Source organism: Symphalangus syndactylus, chromosome 11, assembly GCF_028878055.3.
Source record: "Symphalangus syndactylus isolate Jambi chromosome 11, NHGRI_mSymSyn1-v2.1_pri, whole genome shotgun sequence".
Classification (NCBI taxonomy): domain Eukaryota; kingdom Metazoa; phylum Chordata; class Mammalia; order Primates; family Hylobatidae; genus Symphalangus; species Symphalangus syndactylus.
The window spans coordinates 24,507,851-24,531,305 of NC_072433.2; the positions used below are offsets into that span (position 1 = coordinate 24,507,851).

General features: G+C 44.7%; 1 protein-coding gene across 12 annotated transcripts in view; it reads right to left on the reverse strand.

The window, feature by feature from the left end:
* Window positions 1–23,455, reverse strand: part of UTP4 (UTP4 small subunit processome component) — a 38,853-nt gene that overhangs the window by 15,274 nt on the left and 124 nt on the right. For 3 of the 12 annotated variants that reach the window (XM_055298432.2, XM_063611635.1, XM_063611641.1), the window contains exons 2-10: window positions 22,528–22,688; window positions 18,973–19,164; window positions 17,956–18,040; window positions 15,973–16,062; window positions 12,690–12,901; window positions 4,829–5,000; window positions 4,632–4,723; window positions 1,876–1,972; window positions 1,100–1,164 (exon numbers count right to left, since the gene is read on the reverse strand). In XM_055298432.2, the coding sequence (XP_055154407.1) occupies window positions 1,100–1,164; window positions 1,876–1,972; window positions 4,632–4,723; window positions 4,829–5,000; window positions 12,690–12,901; window positions 15,973–16,062; window positions 17,956–18,040; window positions 18,973–19,164; window positions 22,528–22,686 (1,164 nt within the window). In that variant the 5' untranslated portion in view covers window positions 22,687–22,688. The remainder of the gene's footprint in view (window positions 1–1,099; window positions 1,165–1,875; window positions 1,973–4,631; window positions 4,724–4,828; window positions 5,001–12,689; window positions 12,902–15,972; window positions 16,063–17,955; window positions 18,041–18,972; window positions 19,165–22,527; window positions 22,689–23,455) is intronic. The other 9 variants (XM_055298433.2, XM_063611642.1, XM_055298428.2 and 6 more) reach the window with 6 other exon arrangements.

The following is a 23,455-nucleotide window of genomic DNA, read 5'->3' on the forward strand; positions in this document are numbered from 1 at the left end:
GAAAGCTTGGGAGGATAGGTGGTTTGAAGTACTTATTTCCTGTTTTGTCAACGACATTCTGCTTTAAAGACTTCTAAGAAATAGCAAATGAAAAACATTTGAAGGCCAGGTACAGTGGGTCATGCCTGTAATCCCAGCACTTTGGGAGGCCAAGGTGGAGGATTGCTTGAGCCCAGGAGTTCAAGACCTGTCTGGACAACATGGTGAAACCCTGACTCTACAAAAAATTAGCCGGGCATGGTGGTGCACACCTGTAGTCCCAGCTACCTGAGAGGGTGAAGTGGGAGGATCATCTGAGCCTGGGATGTTGAGGCTGCAGTGAGCCGTGACCGTGCCACAGCTCTCCAGCCTGGATAACACAATGAGACCCTGCCTCAAAAAAGTAAGCAAACAAACAAAAAACCAACCAACTAATCAAAAAAAAAAAAAAAAAAGAATCTGGAGAATAAAGAAAAGTTGAATGTAACATTTATGTAGTTTTTAAAAACTCACAAAACAAAATGATTTTTTTTTCATAGTATACCCTTTTGTACTATTTGAGTTTTTAAAAACATGCACATGGCTGGGCACGGTGGCTCACGCCTGTAATCCCAGCACTTTGGGAGGCCAAGGCGGGCGGATCATCTGAAGTCAGGAGTTCAAGACCAGCCTGACCAACCCCATCTCTACTAAAAATACAAAAAATTAGCCAGGCATGGTGGTGCATGCCTGTAATCCCAGCTACTCAGGGGGCTAAAGCAGGAGAATCGCTTGAACCCAGGAGGCGGAGGTTTTGGTGAGCCGAGGTGGTGCCATTGCACTCCAGCCTGGGCAACAAGAGTGAAACTCCGTCTCAAAAATAAATAAATAAACAAATAAACAAGTAAATAAATAAATAAAAGCACATTATTTTCATAATAATATCAAAAGAAGAGAAACCTATTTCCTGTATACATCCATCTAATAAATCCTCAACGTCCTACTTATAATCACAGGAAACCCAGGCCTAGTGACACAGTCCTTCATTCAAATAGTTTTAGAATTTATGCAAACTAAGTAACCTCAAAATTCAGAATGGGAAAAACGTTCTAGAATTCAGAGCCTAAACAAACTTCCTTACCTTTGTCTTTAGGTGCAGTAAATGATCTGCATTTTTAGAGAGTGGAAGAGTATCTCCATTCTTGCCTGAAACGAGAAACTTCCCTGAGATTTTTCTTATGAAAGAAAGAGTATTTGTATATTTTTTCTTCTAAAAAGTCACTCCTTGGAAGAATGGAATCTCTATCAGTGGGAAATCAGAAAAATGCAAGCTCACTGAGTAAGCTCACAATTTTTGAGGGGTATATGAAGAGGAAAGCAGTACTTCCTTTGCTTCTATCCTCTGATAAATCACTAATTCCCTGAAGCTCTAGTCCATAGCCAGGCATGCAGGTGGAGTTTGTGTGGCCTCGATTTTAATCCACTGCAAACGAGAGAACTCAAACATCTCCTTAATAAGTCAAAAAGGCCACTAGGCTGTCACTCCAATAAGATCCATGTGATCTTCTTTTTCATACAGGATTATCATTACCCATCATTAAATCTTGTTGTTTTTCAACAGTCTGTTTTCACCTCAGTTAAGCTAGTGCAAACTACGATTCTTCAACCCTCGCCTTGACTACACCCTGCAGCGCACCACCTAGAGCCATAAACTTTTAAGAGATGACTCAATATCCTGCTAAAGATTCTAATACTCTAAACAACTTATTTGCTTTATCTAATGGGTGGGAAAACCATTAGTTAAAATGGACACAAAAGTCTACTTCAGTTTTTCTGTAATCAGAATTCCAACTGCAATTCTGATTTCTGGCTTCTCTCTCCAGTTTTCTTATTGAAAAAAACGTGCTCCCATCTTACCTGTTGCAACTGTGGATCCCAGTCGCCAAAGTTCCAAGTGATGAGCAAACTGGAAAAGGAGAAGCTGCCTCTTTTTAGAACAGGAAATGAGACGTCGCTATATCCAAGAATCAAAAAGTTAAAAAATAACTCAGGGTCATCTACTGCCTCAGTACCAGATACAGCAGCACCACCTTAGCACGTTTTTTTACTGCTGAAATCCATTCCCTTGATAAATATGTCCTAAGTACTCCCATATGCCAGGCACTGCCCTGGGATCTACGAACACAATGATGAATTAAAACATAGCTACTGCTCTCAAGATGCTTCTAAAGGGGTGACACAAAATTAAATCAGCAATTAGACTTCAGTGTGCCAAGAATTTTAACACGGCTAAACACAGTATGTACTGAAAAAGAAGGAGAGAGGACATCTAACCTAGCCGTGTGGTGGTAAATACAGAAGCCCAGAAGAGGTTCACCGGGAAAGACCAGTCAGGCGAAGGAGGCAGGGCAGAACGTTCTGAGGAGGGCGATGGCATGTGACATAGCTCAAAGGTAAGAGTATTCGAGGGAACAAAAAGACCTTGAGAATGGCTAGCCTGGGTGAGGGTGCTACAAGCAGGAGAGATGCAAAAGGAAGCTGAAGGGCCAGGCCTGGATGGAGGTTCTATAAGACACACTAAGGAAACTGTCTTTATGCTGAAGCCAACTGGGATAACTAGAGGCTTTGAAGCATGGAGCGATGACCAAAGTTGCTTTAAAACAGATCAATGGGCCTGGAGCAGTGGCTCATGCCTGTAATCCCAGCACTTGGGAGGCTGAGGTGTGAGGACTGCTTGAGACCAGGAGTTTGAGACTGGCCCGGGCAAGACAGTGAGATCTTGTCTCTATTAAAAAAAATAAAAAATAAAAAAATTAGCTGGGCGCAGTGGCTCACGCCTGTAATCCCAGCACTTTGGGAGGCCAAGGCGGGTGGATCACCTGAGATCAGGAGTTCGAGAACAGCCTGGCCAACATGGTGAAACCCTGTCTCTACTAAAAATACAAAAAATTACCCGGGCATGGTGGCGGGTGCCTGTAATCCCAGCTACCAGGGAGGCTGAGGCAGGAGAATCGCTTGAACCCAGGAGACTGAGGTTGCAGTGAGCTGAGATCGCACCATTGCACTCCAGCCTGGGCAAAAAGAGCAAAGCTCCGTCTCAAAAAAAAAAAAAAAAAAAAAAAAAGAAAGAAAAAAGAAATTAGCTGAGCATGGTGGCGCATGCCTGTGGCTCCAGCGACTCGGGAGGCTGAGGTGGGAGGATTGCTTAAGCTCAGGAAACAGAGGTTACAGTGAGCCAAGATCACACCACTGCAATCCAGCCTGGGTGACGGAGCAAGACCTTGTCTCAAAAAAACAAAAACGAATAAAATAAAATAAAATAAGATCAATGAAGAATAGGGTAGAATGACACAAATGGAAATAAAAGGACATGATTAAGAAGCTACTGTAAAGGAACCCAGATGAGAAAAGACATTGATCCAAACTAGGGTGATGCCAGCGTAGACAAAGAGAAATGAATGACTCGATTCAAGAGATTATTAGGACTATGTTCAACCTCATCAAACTATATGCATTAAATATGTATGGTTTTTAATATATCAAATATGCCTCAATAGAGTTGTTGATCTATCTATCTATATCTATAACATATGTATAAAGATACTGATGAGTAGACTCAATGAGGTTTACTGCTTGAATGAATGGGACAGTAGGTGTGGGGAGCAAGTTTTCTAGCTTGGGAAGACGGTACCATTTACCTAGAACACTGGAAGCCTGGGTTTTCCTGCTCCCACCCAGAATAGAACCTACCCTGAAAGACAAACTAACAAAATTCTCACAACCCACAACTATTTGGAAAAGGGAAAAATTTCCCCAGAAACTGAACTAGGTGTGCTGCTGCATATCTCCTACCCCCATAAATGTCTTTGCAGTGGCTTGCCTCAAAAACAGAAAGAATGAAGAAGGTGGCTACAGAAAGTCCTAGAATATCTCCATGTCCCAGATGGTTAAAAAAAAAGGGGGGGGGCTGGGCGCGGTGGCTCACGCTTGTAATCCCAGCACTTTGGGAGGCTGAGGCGGGCGGATCACGAGGTCAGGAGATCGAGACCATCCTGGCTAACACAGCGAAACTCCGTCTCTACTAAAAATACAAAAAATTAGCCGGGCGTGGTGGTGGGCACCTGCAGTCCCAGCTACTCAGAAGGCTGAGGCAGGAGAATGGCGTGAACCTGGGAGGTGGAGCTTGCAGTGAGTGGAGCTGTGCCACTGCACTCCAGCCTGGGCGACAGAGTGAGACTTCATCTCAAAAAAAAGAAAACGACTACAAGACTGAGCACGGTGGCTCACGCTTATAATCCCAGCACTCTGGGAGGCCGAGGCGGGCAGATCACCTGAGGGTGGGAGTTCTGAGACCAGCCTGACCAACAAGGAGAAACCCAGTCTCTACTAAAGATACAAAATTAGCCAAGCGTGGTGGCGCATGCCTGTAATCCCAGCTACTCAGGAGGCTGAGGCAGGAGAATTGCTTGAACCCGGGAGGTGGAGGTTGTGGTGAGCCGAGATCGTGCCACTGCACTCCAGCCTGGGCAACAAGAGCAGACTGTCTCAAAAAAAAAAAAAAAAAAAAAGTCCTACAAACTTGCCCAGCATGAGCTGTGCTCAGAGCTTATGGGACAGGGGGACACAGGGATGGGGAGATGAGGGGTTAGCAGGGGCTTGGAATGGACACTTACGTGGGGAAAGGTGATTTTTCGGAGAGCGGCATCGTAATTCTTTACCTCCACCTTCTCCATGAGAGGACGAATGACTAAGTGGGTGTCAGTCCCTGGGAAAGCAGGGGAGAAGGTGTACAGAATTAGAAGTCGTCCTGCATGAGAACAGCCAGAACCGGGCAGGGTAAAGCAGCAGCCTCGCCAGGAGGGGAACCCACCTCCAGATATCAGCGCTGTTGGGCTGTGGGCCACAGTGCGCACGTCGTGAGTGTGATGCTGGAACGGTTTTGTCCGCACCCACTGCTTCTCACTGCTGTTAGATGTCACAGGGACCAGCTGAAAATGGAAGACTGTTCCCTCGGCTGTGCCCACCACGAAACTGTCTTCTTGCTGAGGAATTAAATCATGAGGGAGGTACACATAAGCAAAACAAGGCCTGGATGGAAAAATATTCCCTGAGGTTTTCAGTCTCGGCAGCTTAGGGGTAAACCTATGCCCAGAATCAGTAGGAAAGTTACAAGGGTCTTTTCCTTCCATAAGCTAAGGATTCCCATCAGAGGAGCAATCTCAGACACTGGTAACAATGCGCCCCCTACTGACAAAATTAACAATGTCTACAGTAGGAACAATACAGCAATGCTTCATATACCCAACATAGACCTCCTTAGAATAGCATTGAGAGAGATAAAATACCTAGGACCTACTTGAGAAATTTAAATCCTTCGAAAGAACGTAAGAGAAAACCTAACAAAGAAATCCATACCATGTTATTTAATATGAATATTTAACATGATCAAGCTATTATCGCTAAAGAAATGTATTAAGCCAATAAAAATACTGATAATCTTTATTTGGAACTAGAACAGGTGTTTCTTAATAACGTTTATTTCATTAAAAACATCCAAGAAACATCAGCCAGGCATGGTGGCTCACTCCTATAATCCCAGCACTTTGGGAAGCTGAGCTGGGTGGATCACTTGAGGCCAGGAGTTTGAGACCAGCTGGCCAACACGGTGAACCCCGTCGATACTAAAAATACAAAAATTAGCTGGGCGTGGTGGCGCATGCCTGTAATCCCAACTATTTGGACGGCTGAGGCAGAAGAATCACTTGAACCTGGGAGGCAGAGGTTGCAGTATGCCAAGATCGCACCACTGCACTCCAGCCTGGGCAACAGAGCGAGACTCTGGCTTAAAAAAAAAGATAAAAAAATGCAAGAAACACCAATAAAAAAAGAGTTTCTTAAATAAATGAGGTGGGCAGAGCAGCATAAACCTGTAGTCCCAGCTACTCCGGAGACTGGGCAGGAGGATCACTTGAGCCCAGAAGTTGGAGACCAGTCTGCACAACATAGTGAGACCTCATCTTTATTTTTTATTTTTTTGTTTTTATTTTTCGAGATGGAGTCTGGCTCTATCACCCAGGCTGGAGTGCAGTGGCATCATCTCGGCTCACTGCAACCTCTGCCTTCCTGGGTTCAAGAGATTCTCCCACCTCAGCCTCCCAAGTAGCTGGGATTACAGGCACACACCACCACACCTGGCTAATTTTTGTTTTTGAGACAGAGTTTCACTCTTGTCGCCCAGGCTAGAGTGCAATGGCGCGATCTCAGCTCACCGCAAACCCTGCCTCCTTGGTTCAAGCCATTTTCCTGTCTCAGCCTTCTGAGTAGCTGGGATTACAGGTGTGTGCCACCATGCTTGGTTAATTTTTGTATTATTAGTAGAGACGGGATTTCACCACGTTGTCCAGGCTGGTCTCAAACTCCTGACCTCAGGTGATCCACCCTCCTCGGCCTCCCAAAGTGCTGGGATTACAGGTGTGAGTCACCGCACCCAGGCTTGTATTTATTTTTCAGTAGAGACAGGGTTTTACCATGTTTGCCAGGCTGGTCTCAAACTCCTGACCTCAGGTGATCCACCCACCCCAGCCTCCCAAAGTCTCATCTTTAAAAAGAATGGAAGAAATAAGAAAAAACAAAACAAAACAAAAAAACACAACTCACAACACAAACAAAAAACCCAAGCAAGAGTAGTAATGTGGCTGGACGTGATGGCTCACATCTGTAATCCTGCACTTTGGAAGGCAGGAGAATCACTTCAGCCCAGGAATTTGAGACCATCCTGGGCAACATGGTGAGACTGCATCTCTACAAAAAATGTTAAAAACTTAGCCTGCTGGTGCATGCCTGTAGTCCCAGCCACTTGGGAGGCTGAGGTAGGCGGATTGCTTGAGCCTGGGAGGCAGAGGCTGCAGTGAACCAGGATTACACCACTGCACTCCACCTGGCTGACACAGCAAGACTCTGTCTCAAAAAAAAAAAAGTAATGAAGATATACATCCAAAATAATTGAAGGATTGAAGGCAGGAACTCAAACAGCTATACTAATACAGATTGAAGATTCCTAATCCAGGGCCGGACGTGGTGGCTCAGGCCCGTAATCACAGCACCTTGGGAGGCTGAGGCGGGCGGATCACTTGAGGTCAGGGGTTAGAGACCAGCCTGGCCAACGTGATAAAACCCCGTCTCTATTAAAAATACAAAAATTAGGCTGGGCGCAGTGGCTCACACCTGTAATTCCAGCACTTTGGGAGGCCGAGGCGGGCGGATCACTTGAGGTCAGGGGTTAGAGACCAGCCTGGCCAACATGATGAAACCCTGTCTCTATTAAAAATACAAAAATTAGGCTGCATGCAGTGGCTCACATCTGTAATTCCAGCACTTTGGGAGGCCAAGGCGGGCAGATCACGAGGTCAGGAGATCGAGACCATCCTGGCTAACACAGTGAAAACCCGTCTCTACTGAAAAAAAAAAATACAAAAAATTAGCCGGGTGTGGTGGCGGCCACCTGTAGTCCCAGCTACTTGGGAGGCTGAGGCAGGAGATTGGCGTGAACCAGGAAGGCGGAGCTTGCAGTGAACGGAGATTGTGCCACTGCACTCCAGCCTGGGCAACAGAGCAAGACTCCGTCTCAAAAAAAAAAAACACACAAAAACAAAAATTAGACAGGCGTGGTGGCATGAGCCTGTAGTCCCAGCTAAAATAATTTTAAAAAAAAAGGATTCCTACCTAATCCAAAATCCGAAACTTTTTGAGTGCTAACATGACACCACAAGTAGAAAACTTCACATCTGACCTCATCTGCTGGATCGCAGTCAAAACTGCGTTTCATGCACAAAATGAATAAAATATTGTACAAAATTACCGTCAGGCTACGTGTATCAGGTACATATGAAACATAAATGAATTTCTTGCTGGGGTCCTATCCCCAAGATATCTCATTATGTATATGCAAATATTCCAAAACCCAAAAAAAGTCCAAAATCTGAAACACTTCTGGTTCCAAGCAGAACCAGATCAGAGACACTCAACCTGTACTTGTACCTCAATGTTCAGAGCAGCATTATTATTTTTTGTTTGTTTGTTTGGAGACAGCTCTGTCGCCCAGGCTGGAGTGCAGTGGGACGATCTCAGATCACTGCAACCTCCACCTTCCTGGTTCAAGCGATTCTCCTGCCTCAGCCTCCCGAGTAGCTGGGACTACAGGCGCACACCACCACGTCCAGCTAATTTTTTTGTATTTTAGTAGAGACAGAGTTTCACCATGTTGCCCAGGCTGGTCTGGAACTCCTGAGCTCAGCCAATCCACCCGCCTCGGCCTCCCAAAGTGGTAGGTTTATAGGTGTGAGCCACCACGCCCGACCTATTATTATTATTTTTATTTTGAGCTGGAGTTGCACTCTGTTGACCAGGCTGGAGTGCAATGGCACGATCTCGGCTCACCGCAACCTCTACCTCCCAGGTTCAAGCAATTCTCCCGCCTCAGCCTCCCAAGTAGCTGGGATTACAGGCACGCAGCACCATGCCGGCTAATTTTTGTATTTTTTGTAGAGACAGGGTTTCATCATACTGGCCAGGCTGGTCTCGAACTCCTGACCTCAACTGATCCACCTGCCTTGGTCTCCCAAAGTGCTGGGATTACAGGCACCTGGCCTAGAGCAGCATTATTTACAACAGCCAAAAGATGGAAACAACCCAAACATCCATTAATAGATGAATGGATAAACAAAAGACACACGCAAGTATTATGCAGTCTTAGTAAGGAATGAAATACTGGTAATGCTACAAGATGGATGAACCTTGAGAACAATATGCTAAGTAAAATAAGCCAGATACAAAATAACAAATGTTATAAGCAAATTCACAGGGACAGAAAGTAGAATAGAGGTGACCAGAGGCTGAGAGAAGGGAGGAATGAGGAGGCAGTGTTTAATGAGTACAGGTTTCTGTTTGTGGTGATGAAAAAATTCTGAAAATGGATAGTGGTGATAGCTGTACAACAACGTGAATGAACTTTATTCCACTGAAATGTACACTTTTAAAATAGTTTAAAAGTAAATAACGTGGGGAGAATTACAAAACTAATGGTAAAAGGACTAAAGTTTGGAAACTCTTTTATTTTTTTTTTTATTTTTTTGAGACAGAGTCTCTGTTGCCCAGGCTGGAGTGCAACGGCACAATCTTGGCTCACTGCAACCTCTGTCTCCTGGGTTGAACTGCTTGAAATATCTTACTGGTTCCTTCATTAAGGAGTTACAGAAAATCTGACTTATTTCCATTTCATACTTGTATGAATCATGATTATAACTTTTCTGCCTAATCATCATTTAGTAACCTTTTTCACAGATAAGGAAACCAGAGCTCCAAAGGGTTTAAAGGCATGACAAACACAGCCATCTGGCCCCAAAGCCTGTGCTCTGGGCACACCACACTGCCTTAACCTTATGCCAACTCTCTTGCAGGGTCATGACTGTGTAGCAGAAAGGAAAGCATTTTCCAAGGACAGCACATAAGGTGGCCCTGAGGAGCCTCTCCCTCATCTCTAAAGACACTACTTGAAAACCATTAGCCTAAGACAAAAGCAGACATACCCAGCAGCTTAGGAACTCAAACACTTCCCCACCTCCAACTACACAGTTTACTTACTTTACAAAAAAAAAAAAAAAAAAAGAAAAAGAAAAAGCCAGGGGCGGTGGCTCATGCCTTTAATCCCAGCACTTTGGGAGGCCAAGGCGGGTGGATCACCTGAGGTCAGGAGTTCAAAACCAGCCATGGTAAAACCCAGTCTCTACTAAAATTACAAAAATTAGCCTGGCGTGGTGGCATGCACCTGTAATCCTAGCTACTTGGGAGGCTGAGTCAGGAGAATCGCTTGAACCCAGGAGACAGAGGTTGTAGTGAGCCGAGATTGCACCACTGCACTCCAGCCTGGGCAACAGAGTGAGAGATTGTCTCAAAAAAATTTTTTAAAAAGGTTAGTTTTCTCAAAGTCCCATCCAGAGAGAGATTTGGAAGGCAAGGATTTCTCCTTTACTCTGTATTCTCTTTCTCTTAAGTGAAATCATTATTATTATTATTATTATTGTTATTTGAGATGGAGTCCCACTTTTGTCGCCCAGGCTGGAGGGCAATGGCATGATCTCGGCTCACTACAACCTCCGACTCTCGGGTTCAAGTGATTCTCCTGTCTCAGCCACCCAAGTAGATGGGATTATAGGTGCCCACCACCACGCCCAGCTAATTTTTGCATTTTTAGTAGAGACGGGGTTTCACCATGTTGATCAGGCTGGTCTTGAACTCCTGACCTCAGGTGACCTGCCCGCCTTGGCCTCCCAAAGTGCTGGGACTACAGGTGTGAGTCACCACGCCCAGCCAATAATTAACTCAAGTATAATAATTACAACTGCTGTGGATTAAAACTCTTTTTTTTTTTTTGAGACAGAGTCTCGCTCTGTCGCCCAGGCTGGAGTGCAGTGGCACAATCTTGGCTCACTGCAAGCTCCGCCTCCCGGGTTCACGCCATTCTCCTGCCTCAGCCTCTCTTGAGTAGCTGGGACTACAGGCGCCCGCCACCATGCCCGGCTAATTTTTTATATTTTTAGTAGAGACAGGGTTTCACCATGGTCTCGATCTCCTGACCTCGTGATTCGCCCGCCTCGGCCTCCCAAAGTGCTGGGATTACAAGCGTGAGCCACCGCGCCCGGCCTAAAACTCTATTTTCAAGGGGGAATTTATCCCACCCATTTCAATTTATACCACTATTATCACTTACATGTGACATCTATGTTTTTTTTTTTTTTTTTTTGAGAGGGAGTCTCGCTCTGTCGCCCAGGCTGGAGTGCAGTGGCGCAATCTCGGCTCACTGCAAGCTCCGCCTCCTGGGGTCACGCCATTCTCCTGCCTCAGCCTCTCTGGTAGCTGAGATTACAGGCGCCTGCCACCACACCCGGCTAATTTTTTGTATTTTTAGTAGAGACGGGGTTTCAGCGTGGTCTCAATCTCCTGACCTCGTGATCCGCCCGCTCGGCCTCCCAAAGTGCTGGGATTACAAGCGTGAGCCACTGCGCCCGGGCGACATCTATGTTTTTCAGGGCTTTAACATACATCAAACTGTTCTCAAAAAACATGTGATATGGAATAGGAACACTACGCTAGAATATGGATGTTGGCACGTGGGATAGCACATCATTCTCAAACTAAGGAGATAAAGAATAAAGGAGCTAGTCAACAAATAAAGTCACTTTCCATGTGTCACTGCTAAAATACTCAAAGGTTTCTTTTTTTTTTTTTTTTTTGAGACGGAGTCTCGCTCTGTCGCCCAGGCTGGAGTGCAGTGGCGCAATCTCGGCTCACTGCAAGCTCCGCCTCCCGGGTTCACGCCATTCTCCTGCCTCAGCCTCTCCGAGTAGATGGGACTACAGGCGCCCGCCACCACGCCCGGCTAATTTTTTTTTGTATTTTTAGTAGAGACGGGGTTTCACCGTGGTCTCGATCTCCTGACCTCATGATCCGTCCGCCTCGGCCTCCCAAAGTGCTGGGATTACAAGCGTGAGCCACCGCGCCCGGCCACTCAAAGGTTTCTGAATGAGAATTCATGTTACCATTCTTCTATAATATTTATGTCATAGAAAATAATAGGCTGGATGTGGTGGCTCACGCCTGTAATCTCAGCACTTTGGGAGGCCGAGGCAGGCAGATCACTTGAGGTCAGGAGTCAGACCACCCTGGCCATCATGGTGAAAGCCTAAACATATAAAAATCAGCTGGGCACGGTGGCGGGCGCCTGTAATCTCACCTACTCCGGAGGCTGAGGCAGGAGAAATTGCTTGAACCCAGGAGGCAGAGGTTGCAGTGAGCCGAGATTGTGCCACTGCACTCCAGCCTGGGTGACAGAGCTAGACTCCAAAAAAAAAAAAAAAAAAAAAAAAAAAAGAGAAAATAGGCCAGGCACAGTGACTCACACCTGTAATCCCAGCACTTTGGGAGGCCAAGGTGGGTGGATCACTTGAGGTCAGGAGTTCGAGACTAGCCTGGCCAACATGGTGAAACCCCATCTCTACCAAAAATATAAAAATTAGCTGGGTGTGGTGACAGGGGCCTGTAATCCGAGCTACTGGGGAGGCTGAGGCAGAAGAATTGCTTGAACCTGGGAGGCAGAGGTTGCAATGAGCCTAGATCGCACCATTGCACTCCAGCCTGGGTGACAAGAGTGAAACTCCGTCTCAAAAAAAAAAAAAAAGAACTACTACTAAATAAGACATTTTGGCCAGGTGCCATGGTTCCTGCCTATAATTCCAGCACTTTGGGAGGCTGAGATGGGAGGATCCCCCCAGCCCAGGAATTTAAGACCACCTTGGGCAACATAGGGAGACCCCATCTCTATTTTTTTTTAATTAAATTAAAAATAAATACATAAATACAAAGGTATAAATATAGCGCTTCTCAAGATTCTTCTAGGCTGCTGCGCCCTATCTACAATCAGACAAGATGAACTGGAGGTGAGCAGTGTTTAAAGAAAATCTCCTGCTAACTAATCTCTTGGAGCATCCTGTATTCTCTAACCAATTGTTAGGTACTATGGAAACAATGTGAGTTTTCAGATGCATTTTCCTAAACTCATCTTCCTCCAGTACAACATCAGGATCAGGAACCAGTGTTCGTGGCACGTCACTAAGGCTGCTTTCTCTACTCACCCCCAAGGGTGTACATCAACCACTCTAAACAGGGACTGTACTCACGTCAGCTACAGCAATGGACTGTACATCAGCATTAGCGATGAGATGGCTCTTCACAAGTGTCCCAGTGGCTGAGTCCCAGAACTGCACCTTCCCAGCAGAGTCCACACTTATGACAGTGCCGTCGGACAAGAAGGCGACACCCCACACGATGCACTTCCGCTTAGACACGCCCATATACTGCCTGTCCACAATCATCTTATGAACAGTGCTGCCTGAAAAATCAAAAAAGCACACCTTCAAATGGTACTTATTTCTCTGTCTTCAAAATCTGCCTGTGGCCAAAGTGGAAGGACTGCTTGAGCCCTGGAGTTTGAGGCCAGCCTAGGCAACAAAGTGAGACCTCATCTCTACGAAACAACATAACAAACCCGCTTGTGGTAAGCATGATATGGTAGGTGGGCTGACTGAACAGCCTATAAATGGTAGTTCTGGTGAACCTGATCTCGGAACTCCAAAATGGTTACCTGAAGAGAAGGGGTGTTGGGAGAGCCTAACAGGAATGGGATAGAAGGTGTGAGAGAGGGAGGAAGGGAGGGAAGAGAATGAGAACAGAAACCCCTTTGGGGGGGTGAAATGGAAAGAGACATTTGGGACATTCACTTAAAGCTGGTCAACTGCACACACACATTACACACTCTGCTCTTTTCCAAAATCCCACAGGATAGGGAGAGAACAGTGACAAAATTTGGGGAACTGGAAAGCAGACAAGTAGTGGCAACTGACTTAGCAGAGCCCTGAAACTAAGTCCCAGGTCAGCAGAGAGGAAAGTCAAGAAGCCACCTGATTTATACTATGGAATCCTTGGACTCAGGAATTGGGGACCCCAGATATTCTAGAAAAGGAGTAAGTGGGGCTTCAAAGAGGGATCCATTAACAGCTGGTAGACCCCTCAGATAGCCATGCCCTGACTAAGAAGGTGGGAAGCTCCCAAAATGCACGTCAGCAGAATACTGGAGACGCTGTCTGAGAAGGGCTATCAGGCAGAAGCAGTATATAAAAACCAGGATTAAGTGAACGTTTCTCACTGAATGTTGAGAACACCATTCTTTTTTTCCCCTTAGAATGCTGATAGCCAGGCCAATACTCACCAGGCAGGAGAATGAAAAACCATTTCTGAGGAACATAACTGGCACAAAAGAAAAGATCTGAAGATTCTGGCTTCAGGGCTACCCCAAATAAGCAGTCCAGCCAGATCATTCTTCAGTGAAACCCAAGCTCAGTAAGCCACATGATGCAGTGATGAGATGATCACCAGACATGAGGAATGCCTTTAACGTGAAAGGCAGAGGCCAAACGGACTAACAGAAACAAATAAATGAATAACAGGGAAGAAACAGGCAGAGTGAAAAACACTTGACAATTATTAATAGCCTTAGAAAGAGAAGAGTTTCTGTATAATGAAACAAAAAGAGAATGCTATAAAAAAGAAGATTCACGAAACAAAAAAAGAACTCTGGAAATGTCAAAAATGAAAAACTCAATAGAGGATTCGAAGATAAAAATGACAAAGTCCGAGAAAGCATAGTAAAAAGACAAAGAAATGAAAAATAAGAGTAAAAGAATTTCCCCCCAGAACTGAAGGACATGGGTACTGGATTAAAAGAACCTACCAGGTGTCCAGAATAATCAATTGATCCACACACCAGGAAACCTAATTATTACATTTCATAACAGTAAGGATAAAACATCCTAAAAGCTCCTGGGGGAAAAACAAACAAAACAGGTCCTATACAAAGGGATAACTCTCAGAATGGCATCTGATTTGCTAATAATATGGGGAGCTGGAAGACAGCGGAGCCAGGGCTTCAGAATTCTAAGGGAAAAGAATTTCCAACCTAGAATTCTTTCTCATGCACTCTTACTCAGGATCCACCAAAGGATAAACCAAGAAAGTGAGTAACACAGAAATAGGAGATCCTATCCGATAGGGAAGCAAAGGAGATCTCAAGAACAATGGAAAAATCAACCAGAGTTCCAGATCTCACAGTTGTGCAGCAGGCCCAGGGTGGCTAAGCCAGATGGGAGCGGGTCAAAAGGCACCGGGAGGGACTTATTCACAAAGATAAAAGTGGAGAAAGAAAATCAGATGGACTTGAATCTCATTTATGCAACTGGAAAAATGTGGGAATGTATCATAAGACAGAGAGACAGAGACACTATTAAACAATAAGTATACAGGAAAAGAAAGGAAATTGACTACGTGAGTAGTATATACATAGTCAAAATAATGAAAACATCAACTACTAATCTGAACAAAGTTATAATATGACCATACTGGGAGGATCAGGAGAGAGTGTGGATACCTGTGGCAGATGGTAGAAAAAGAGGGGCAAGTTGTAGAAGTCAGTAAAAAATGGTCTAAAGCTGAAAAATCAAAATGTAGCATAAAAAGCATGCTAGGTTCTGCAGTGATAGATACCAAAAGAATCAGCTAAGGGTCACAAGTGGTTGCCTCGAGGAGAGTCAGAGAGATATAGAAGGACTCCTTTTTTGTAATAAGCTTAAGGGATTTTTTCTTTTTGAGACAGAGTTTCACTCTTATTGCCAGGCTAGAGTGCAATGGCGCGATTCTCCTGCCTCAGCCTCCTGAGTAGATGGGATTACAGGCATGTACCACCACCCCGGCTAATTTTGTATTTTTAGTAGAGACAGGGTTTCTCCATGTTGGTCAGGCTGGTCTTGAACTTCCGACCTCAGGTGATCCACCACCTCAGCCTCCCAAAGTGCTGGGATTACAGGTGTGAGCCACCATGCCCAGCCAACCTGTTTTATCTCTGTATCTCAGACGGAGGTACAGACATGTCCACCTAACAAGTTGAGATCAACCCCATCAATGAAGGATTCTATGAAGCCAATTTTCCAGGCCAAGAACAGAAAATATCATGGTTCTCTGCTTTTCTGATCTCATGTTTCACCAATTATGCTATGAAAATCTTATGTTCCTCAATGACAGAAGCCCATTTTTACCAAGGACTGGGATCTATAAATAGGTAATTCTACCGTTTATAGTACATGAACGTACTAGTTCAGAGTATTTTATTGTGAATTCTTATTATGATAAATGAAAAACACTGTATTTTACTGAAGATCCAAGATTCCCCTAAAAGCAGTGGTAGTAATCCAAGAAAGGAGTAAAATTCATTGTGGACATCTCAGAAGATTAATGACATGTTAGGCCACAAAGGTCATGAAACCATGACAAAGGCTTAAGCTTTTGAAAACCCAGAAATGTGAATCTGACAAACAAGACCCACACCCCAAATGAACTGAGAAAAACAATCACCTGATTTGACATCAAACACACTAATGTAGTCTATGGAACCAGCTGCAGTGTGGGTACCAGAGGGATGCCAGCTGAGACTCAGGATGCGACCTTGGGAGTTGTACAACAAAAAAAGAAAGTGACATACACCTAAATATACAAAGAGTAACTGAGCTCTCTTCCCACAACTATCTCTAGAGTGTTCTACAATCTTAGCTCTCTCATCTATAGTACTTCCTGAAGCATCGTTTTATGTATTCATTTATTTTTATTTTTATTTTTTGAGACGGAGTCTTGCTCTGTCACCCAGGCTGGAGTGCAGTAGTGCAATCTCGGCTCACTGCAACCTCCGCCTCCCAGGTTCAAGTGATTCTCCTGCCTCAGCCTCTCTAGTAGCTGAGATTACAGGCACTTGCCACCATGCCCAGCTGATTTTTGTATTTTAATGGAGATGGGGTTTCACCATGTTGGCCACGCTGGTTTCGAACTCCTGACCTCAAGTGATCCACCCACCTCGGCCTCCCAAATTGCTGGGATTACAGGTGTAAGCCATCGTGCCCACCTGAGACAACTATTTTCTATTTCATACTTGGCAAAATGTATGAGATTTTTAAAAAGCATTGTATTACCTTTGTAATTGAAAAAGAACACCCAGGCCGGGCGCGGTTGCTCATGTCTGTAATCCCAGTGCTTTGGGAGGCCGAGGTGGGTGGATCACAAGGTCAGGAGTTCAAGACCAGCCTGGCCAACATGGTGAAACCCCGTCTCTACTAAAAACACAAAAACTAGCTGGGCGTGGTGACACGCACCTGTAGTCCCAGCTACTAGGGAGGCTGAGGCAGAAGAATTGCTTGAACCCAGGAGGCAGAGGTTACATTGAGCCAAGATCACATCACAGCACTCCAGCCTGGGTGACAAAGCAAGACTCCATCTCAGGAAAAAAAAAAAAAGAGCACCCAAGATATATTAAAAACGAAGCAAGAATCTGATCAACAGAGGGTATTACTAATGGACACAGAGGACAGTTGCTATTCTAGAAGATGGGTCACCAAACTGTGGCCCACAGGCCAAATCAGGCCCACTGCTTGTTTTTGTAAATAAAGTTTTTACTGGAGCATAGCCATGCCCATTAGTTTCAGTATCGTCTATGGCTGCTTTTGCACTACACTGATAAGGCTGGCAGACAATGTAGGTTTGGCAAAGCCTAAAATGTTTACTATCTGGTCCTTTATGGAAACAGTCTGCCAACCACTGTTCTTAAGGGTCAATGCCAATTCAGCCCAGGTGGAGCCCAAGGATGGGCAATTGTTTATAAACTCCCTCATTCAACTTGATGCACCAGAAGCATTAAGAACCACAGTTCCTTGGCCAGGCCAAGTGGCTCAGGCCTGTAATCCCAGCACTTGAGGCCAAGGCAGGTGGATCACTTGAGTGAGACCAAGAGTTCGAGACCAGCCTGGCCAACATGGTGAAATCCTGTCTCTACTAAAAATACAAAAATTAGCAGGGCATGATGGCACATGCCTGGAATCCCAGTCACTTGGGAGGCTGAGGCACCAGAATCACCTGAAGCCGGGAGGCGGAGATTACAGTGAGCCGAGATCATGCCACTGCCACTGCCAGCATGGGTGACAGAGTGACACTCTGCCTCTAGAAAAAAAAAAAAAAAAGAACCACAGTTCCTAATGACAAAATTGTAGTTCAAGACTTCACGTATGCTTGTTAAAACATCATAAAAGTGATAACTAACAAATTGACTTCCACAGAAACACTAGCTTTCCAATTTTAGATTTCTGGTTTTCTATATTATTACTTAACCAAGCAGTCACAACTATGCTATACAATGGGTAAAGCCTGGGCTGGGGATGGCTTTTAGCACATACCCTCCTTGTACCCAGTAGAGATAAAATATTACCTGGATTCATGGGAAAATATCCCATCCCCAGTGGCACAGAAACTTAACTTCTTAAGGCTATTTACTGCCCCACAAAAAATGACCCTTACTTTTCTGCCGATCAAAATTTCTTTCAAACTGGATTTTGTCTGGGGTAATTTGAAATAGTTTCACAGATCCATCTTCACAGCCAACCTATTTGAGAAAGAGGTAGTAAACAGAAAAGATCAATAGTAAACATTTTATAGGACTAAACACACACGCGCGTGCACACACACAAACACACCACACGCACACTGTCTATTCTCTCTTCCTCCTTAAAGCTATCAGTTGTCCTGAAAAAGAAAAATCATTTGTGAGAGAAACAATGTACTAGTTATCAAGAAACTAATAGTGTATTCTCAGTAGCCTTCATATCCTAGACAGAAAACAGACTGATATTAAGAGTTCTAATTAGTGGCCCCATTCCTGCATATGACATGGATTAGAAGTAGGATTTCACAGAATACTTCTGCTAGAGACCCTTGGCCTAAATAAAAGACCTACTAACATTATAACCTAAATGGAAACACCTTAAGATACTGTGCAAATTAGTGCAGATCAAAAAGAATCAGCCTCATCACAGAGAATTAAAGATCTGGAAGCACCCATTCTAATGGTAATTATGGAAAGGGTCTCAGTGTGTGGTCAAATTTTTGAGAAACACTGTGCTGAAACACAGGTGCACAGGTTAACTTGCTGAAGGGACTCTCAGAACTCTTCATGTACCGATGTGCATTGTGAATTTACAGCAGGATTAAATATGCTGTATTTCTGAAATGAAATTTACCATAAAACACAAAACATACCAAAACAAAAAAACCTCTACATCTCCAAATTCCACAGAACACAGTTTGGGAAATGTTGAACTGATGTAATCATCTCATTTCATAAATGAATCAACAAGGTCCAGACTAGCAGCAAAAAGAATGCTAGGGATTTTTAAAATCTTCAGTATCAATTCCAATCTTGTAGTTGGGGTTGCCACATGCCATAATAGATCATTACTCTCCTATGAGCACAGGGAAGAAAGTTTGAGCAGGCCCAAGAAAAATTTTGGTTTGAATTACCAATAGTTGCTTACTAACCAGAAGTTGAGAGCCACTGGGGCTGGCAGCCATGCTCCAAATAGGTCCTCCAAAGGCATCCATAGCATACTTGATGTTTAACGCCTGTAAATCATACTCCATAATCTCACCATTGAGCCCAGCACTAAAGAGTCGCTGTCCTTCTGCCCAGCACAGAGCTTCAGTAGCCCGAGACTCATGACCTGGGAAAAACTGCAGAAACACCATAACTTTTCAACATTCCCACAAATTCATCAGGTACCGGTACTGAGTGGTCACAGGCAACATGGTAAAAACAACTTCCCCATAAATAACTAGTGTGGGGTTTTATGCCACCAGATCATGCCTAATGACATTTTCATTTTTTCAGCTCAAATTCTAATTACTTTTATACAGTTAAATTTGTTTCTTTTACTAGGACTAGTTCAGCAAAACATTTTCAGCAGAAAAGGTGTGAACTGCACTCCAGCCTGGAAGACAGAGCAAGACATTGTCTCTAAAAAAATATAAAAAGTAGCCGGATGTGGTGGCACACACTTACAGTCCCAGCTACTACAGAGGCTGACGGGGGAGGATTGTTTGAGCCTGGGAGACAGAGGCTGCAGTGAGCCTTCGCCTCCCAAAGTCCTAGGATTATAGGCGTGAGCCACTGCACCCAACCCCAAAGTTTTCGTATCAAGGCATTATATTCTTAGACCTGCTTGACAAAAAAGGAACTAAGTAGGTATCATTTTTCCTATTTCAACTTGAAAAGGCCAAGATATACATAGGTTAAGTGGGTCGCCAAAAGTGCCAAAGTCAATTGCATGAGGCGAATGAAGGTCTCCTTACTCCTAGCTCATATGCTCATATTCTTTCACTTTTTTGTTTTTTTGGAGACGGAGTTTCGCTCTTATTGCCCAGGCTGCAGTGCAATGGTGCAATCTCAGCTCACTGCAACCTCCAACTCCCAGGTTCAAGCGATTCTCCTGCCTTAGCATCCTGAGTAGCTGGGATTACAGGCATGTGCCACCATGTCCTGCTATTTTTTTTTTTTTGTATTTTTAGTAAAGACGAAGTTTCTCCATGTTGGTCAGGCTGGTCTCGAATTCCCGACCTCAGGTGATCTGCCCACCTCGGCCTCCCAAAGTGCTGGGATTACAGCCATGAGCGAGCCACCATATTAGGCCCACATTTATTTTTTTTTTGAGACAGGGTCTCATTTTGTCACCCAGACTGGAGTGCAGTGACACGACCTTGGCTCAATGTAGCCTCAAACTCCTGAGCTCAAGCGATCCTTCCGCCTCAACCCTCCAAGTAGCTGGAACTATGGGCATACAACACCAACCTACCTAATTTATTTATTTATTTTTTTAGAGATGGGGTCTCACTATGTTGCCCAGGGTGGTCTTACACTCCTGGGCTCAAGTGATCCACCTGCCCTGGCTTCCCAAAGTGCTGGGGTTACAGGTGTGAGCCACTCTGCCCTGCCTCTTTTCCCTTTAACATACTAATTTTTTCTTGCTCCGAGAGTCACTGACAGAGCTAAGCAATCGTATCTAGCAGGAAAGGGAATATAGGGAAGCAGGAAACTAGCCTGAGTTAATTAATTGTTGAAGAATAAAGAAAACAGATGAAGGAGAAAAGAAAATAAGGAACACGCCGGGCGCGGTGGCTCACGCTTGTAATCCCAGCACTTTGGGAGGCCGAGGCGGGCGGATCACGAGGTCAGGAGATCGAGACCACGGTGAAACCCCGTCTCTACTAAAAATACAAAAAAAAAAATTAGCCGGGCGCGGTGGCTGGCGCCTGTAGTCCCAGCTACTCGGAGAGGCTGAGGCGGGAGAATGGCGTGAACCCGGGAGGCGGAGCTTGCAGTGAGCCGAGATTGCGCCACTGCACTCCAGCCTGGGTGACAGAGCGAGACTCCGTCTCAAAAAAAAAAAAAAAAAAGAAAATAAGGAACACTAGGCAAAGAATGGTTGACTTATCCATTCAACAAACATTAACTAAGCAGTGGCTTTGTATGAGGCGCTTGATAAATGGTGGGAATGCAGATGTGAGTATCACTGACATGGTTCCTATTCTCATAAAACTGGAAGTTCAGCATGGAAGAAAGACATTAAACAAACACACAAATTATATAGTTATAACTGTTATAAATGACAAACAGAAAAATCACAATATAGCCATGACCGTTAAAAAAAAAAAAAAAAAAAAAAAAGAAGTACAAGACCAAGAAAAAGATAATCAGTCTGGTATGGGGGCTCACACCTGTAATCCCAGCACTTTGGGAGGCTGAGGTGGGCAGATCACTTGAGGTCAGGAGTTCGAGATCAGGCTGGCCAACATGGTGAAACCTCGTTTCTATAAAAATAAAAAAATTAACCAGGCATGGTGGTGCACACCTGTAATCCCAGCGACTTGGGAGGCTGAGGCAGGAGAGGGAGGCAGAGGTTGCAGTGAGCCAAGATCACACCACTGCACTCCAGCCTGGGTGACAGAGCAAGACTCCGTCTCCAAAAAAAAAAGAAAAAGAAAAAGAAAAAAAATCACAGGATGCAATAAGCACACGTCAGTGCATGTTCTTCATACCACAGAATGTAACCCATTTGTGGTGGTCCTGTAGTTTTTACCTTCTGATTAGTTCTTCGGGGGTGAGCTCAGTAAATCATCCCTTTCCACATTTCCTAAACCCACCTCTCAGGGAAGGCAATTCTCCATGAAGGTTCTACGCCTGTGTTTCGGTTTATCGTATTTATTTTACAGGTTGGAAACTGTACACTTATCTTTCTCCCACTGGTCTTTGAGCTCTGTAAAGGTAGGGCCTCTGACATTTGTCTTAGTGCCCAGTATTCGCCACTCATTCACCAAGAAACATTTACAGAATGCCTAAATTCCAAGTACCAGGCTGCTGGGCACTGAATTCACTCATTTGCCCATCTATTCATTTATATCACAGCACCCAGTATATAACAGTCATTCAACATGAACTAAGATGTTGCACCCGAAGAAAATCACTAGTCAGTGCCCTTGGAGAAGAGAAGAAAAAGGACTAATAGACCTCCGCATACACCCAAAGGACATTTTACCTAATTTTAAATCTCCTTTACTCCCAAATGTAGACATGTAGGTCTACATTCTCTCAGACAGATGAACTTTGGAATCCATCTTCCTGCCATCACATCACCAAAAAGTTTGATATTAAAATGTGTTATCATTTTTTCTGAATTGACAATGAAACAGTACTGATACTCCCTGCAGGAAATTTTGCTTACCAAAGCTGCAACGGTGTTGAGACTGATAGACCAACAATTTCCCTTCCTGTGGCCAAAAGATCCAGCAAACCTCAGTTTCCAATGACAGGCAGTGAGATGACACATTTCTAGGTAGGACCCTTCTAATCAACATTACACAGATTGAAACTGAGCTTCTCTCATCAGTTAGACAGGAGATCTCAGAAGTCTGGTAGTTCTAAGTAACTTAAGAGGGGCTAGGAAGTCACTCAATCAGTTTGATTATAAAAGACATACAAGTTTCTTGAACTTCAGAAGAAATTAACATCAAAACAGCATATCAGACTCCCAAATGACTTACTTTCTCCTGAAAGTAGTTTGCTGACAAGTTATAAATTTCCACAGTGCCATCTGTTCGTGAAACAGCCAATCTGTTTGACTGGTTATTGTAAGCCACACAGCGGATTCCTGATGGAACATAATTAAAGAAACGTACTCGATGGACCTTAAATTCACCCATTCCTAGGGGGCGAAAAGAGAGTCATTATTGTTATATGTTAACTGCAGTATGTCACATATAGTATTCAGTTCCTTAATATCACTGTTCTGGCTGGAAGTCTCCAACAACATCTCCCTGAAGTTCATTTCCAAATGGCTGCTAACAATGCCCCCCACAAGAATTGCTCAATCTTCAAAAGCTCAGGATGGCTTGAAAAATAAGCAGGCTTCAGCAAAAAATCAAAAAGGGTCCTACTCCATAGCTCCAGTGTTCCGATCTCGGCGCGCCTAGGAATCCGCATTTTAGCAAGCATCTCTCCTCAACTCTATTGCTAAGTTTGCAAACAACAGACCTAAACTGAGGTAGTGACAGTGAGGCTGATGGGGCAGGCAGAACCGAGCTCCTCTTGAGGAAGAAATGACAGGGTTTGACTTACTCTGGCTGCCTGGTCTGATGTCTGTCACTTACCCTACCCCGTCCCCCCGACGCCCGCCAACATATATACTGGCCGAGAGTAGAGGCCGGGTCTTGTTCGCCCCTCACTCGTCTAGCTTCAAGGTTAGGAAGCCGCAGACAGAGCAGGCGCGTTCGGTCGGGCCGGGGCGTCTTAGGCGCGCGCGGTCTTCGCCTCCCCTTCCCTCTCCCAGAGTCTACAGAGTAGCCCCCACCCAGCCTCGGGACAAGGAGACCCTCGGGACAAGGAGCTCAGCCGGACGCCGACCCTGGGCCGGCCCACCTTGTAAGACACCCAGCTCTCGCAGCCGCTTCCCACGCCCCTTCCCCAACTCAC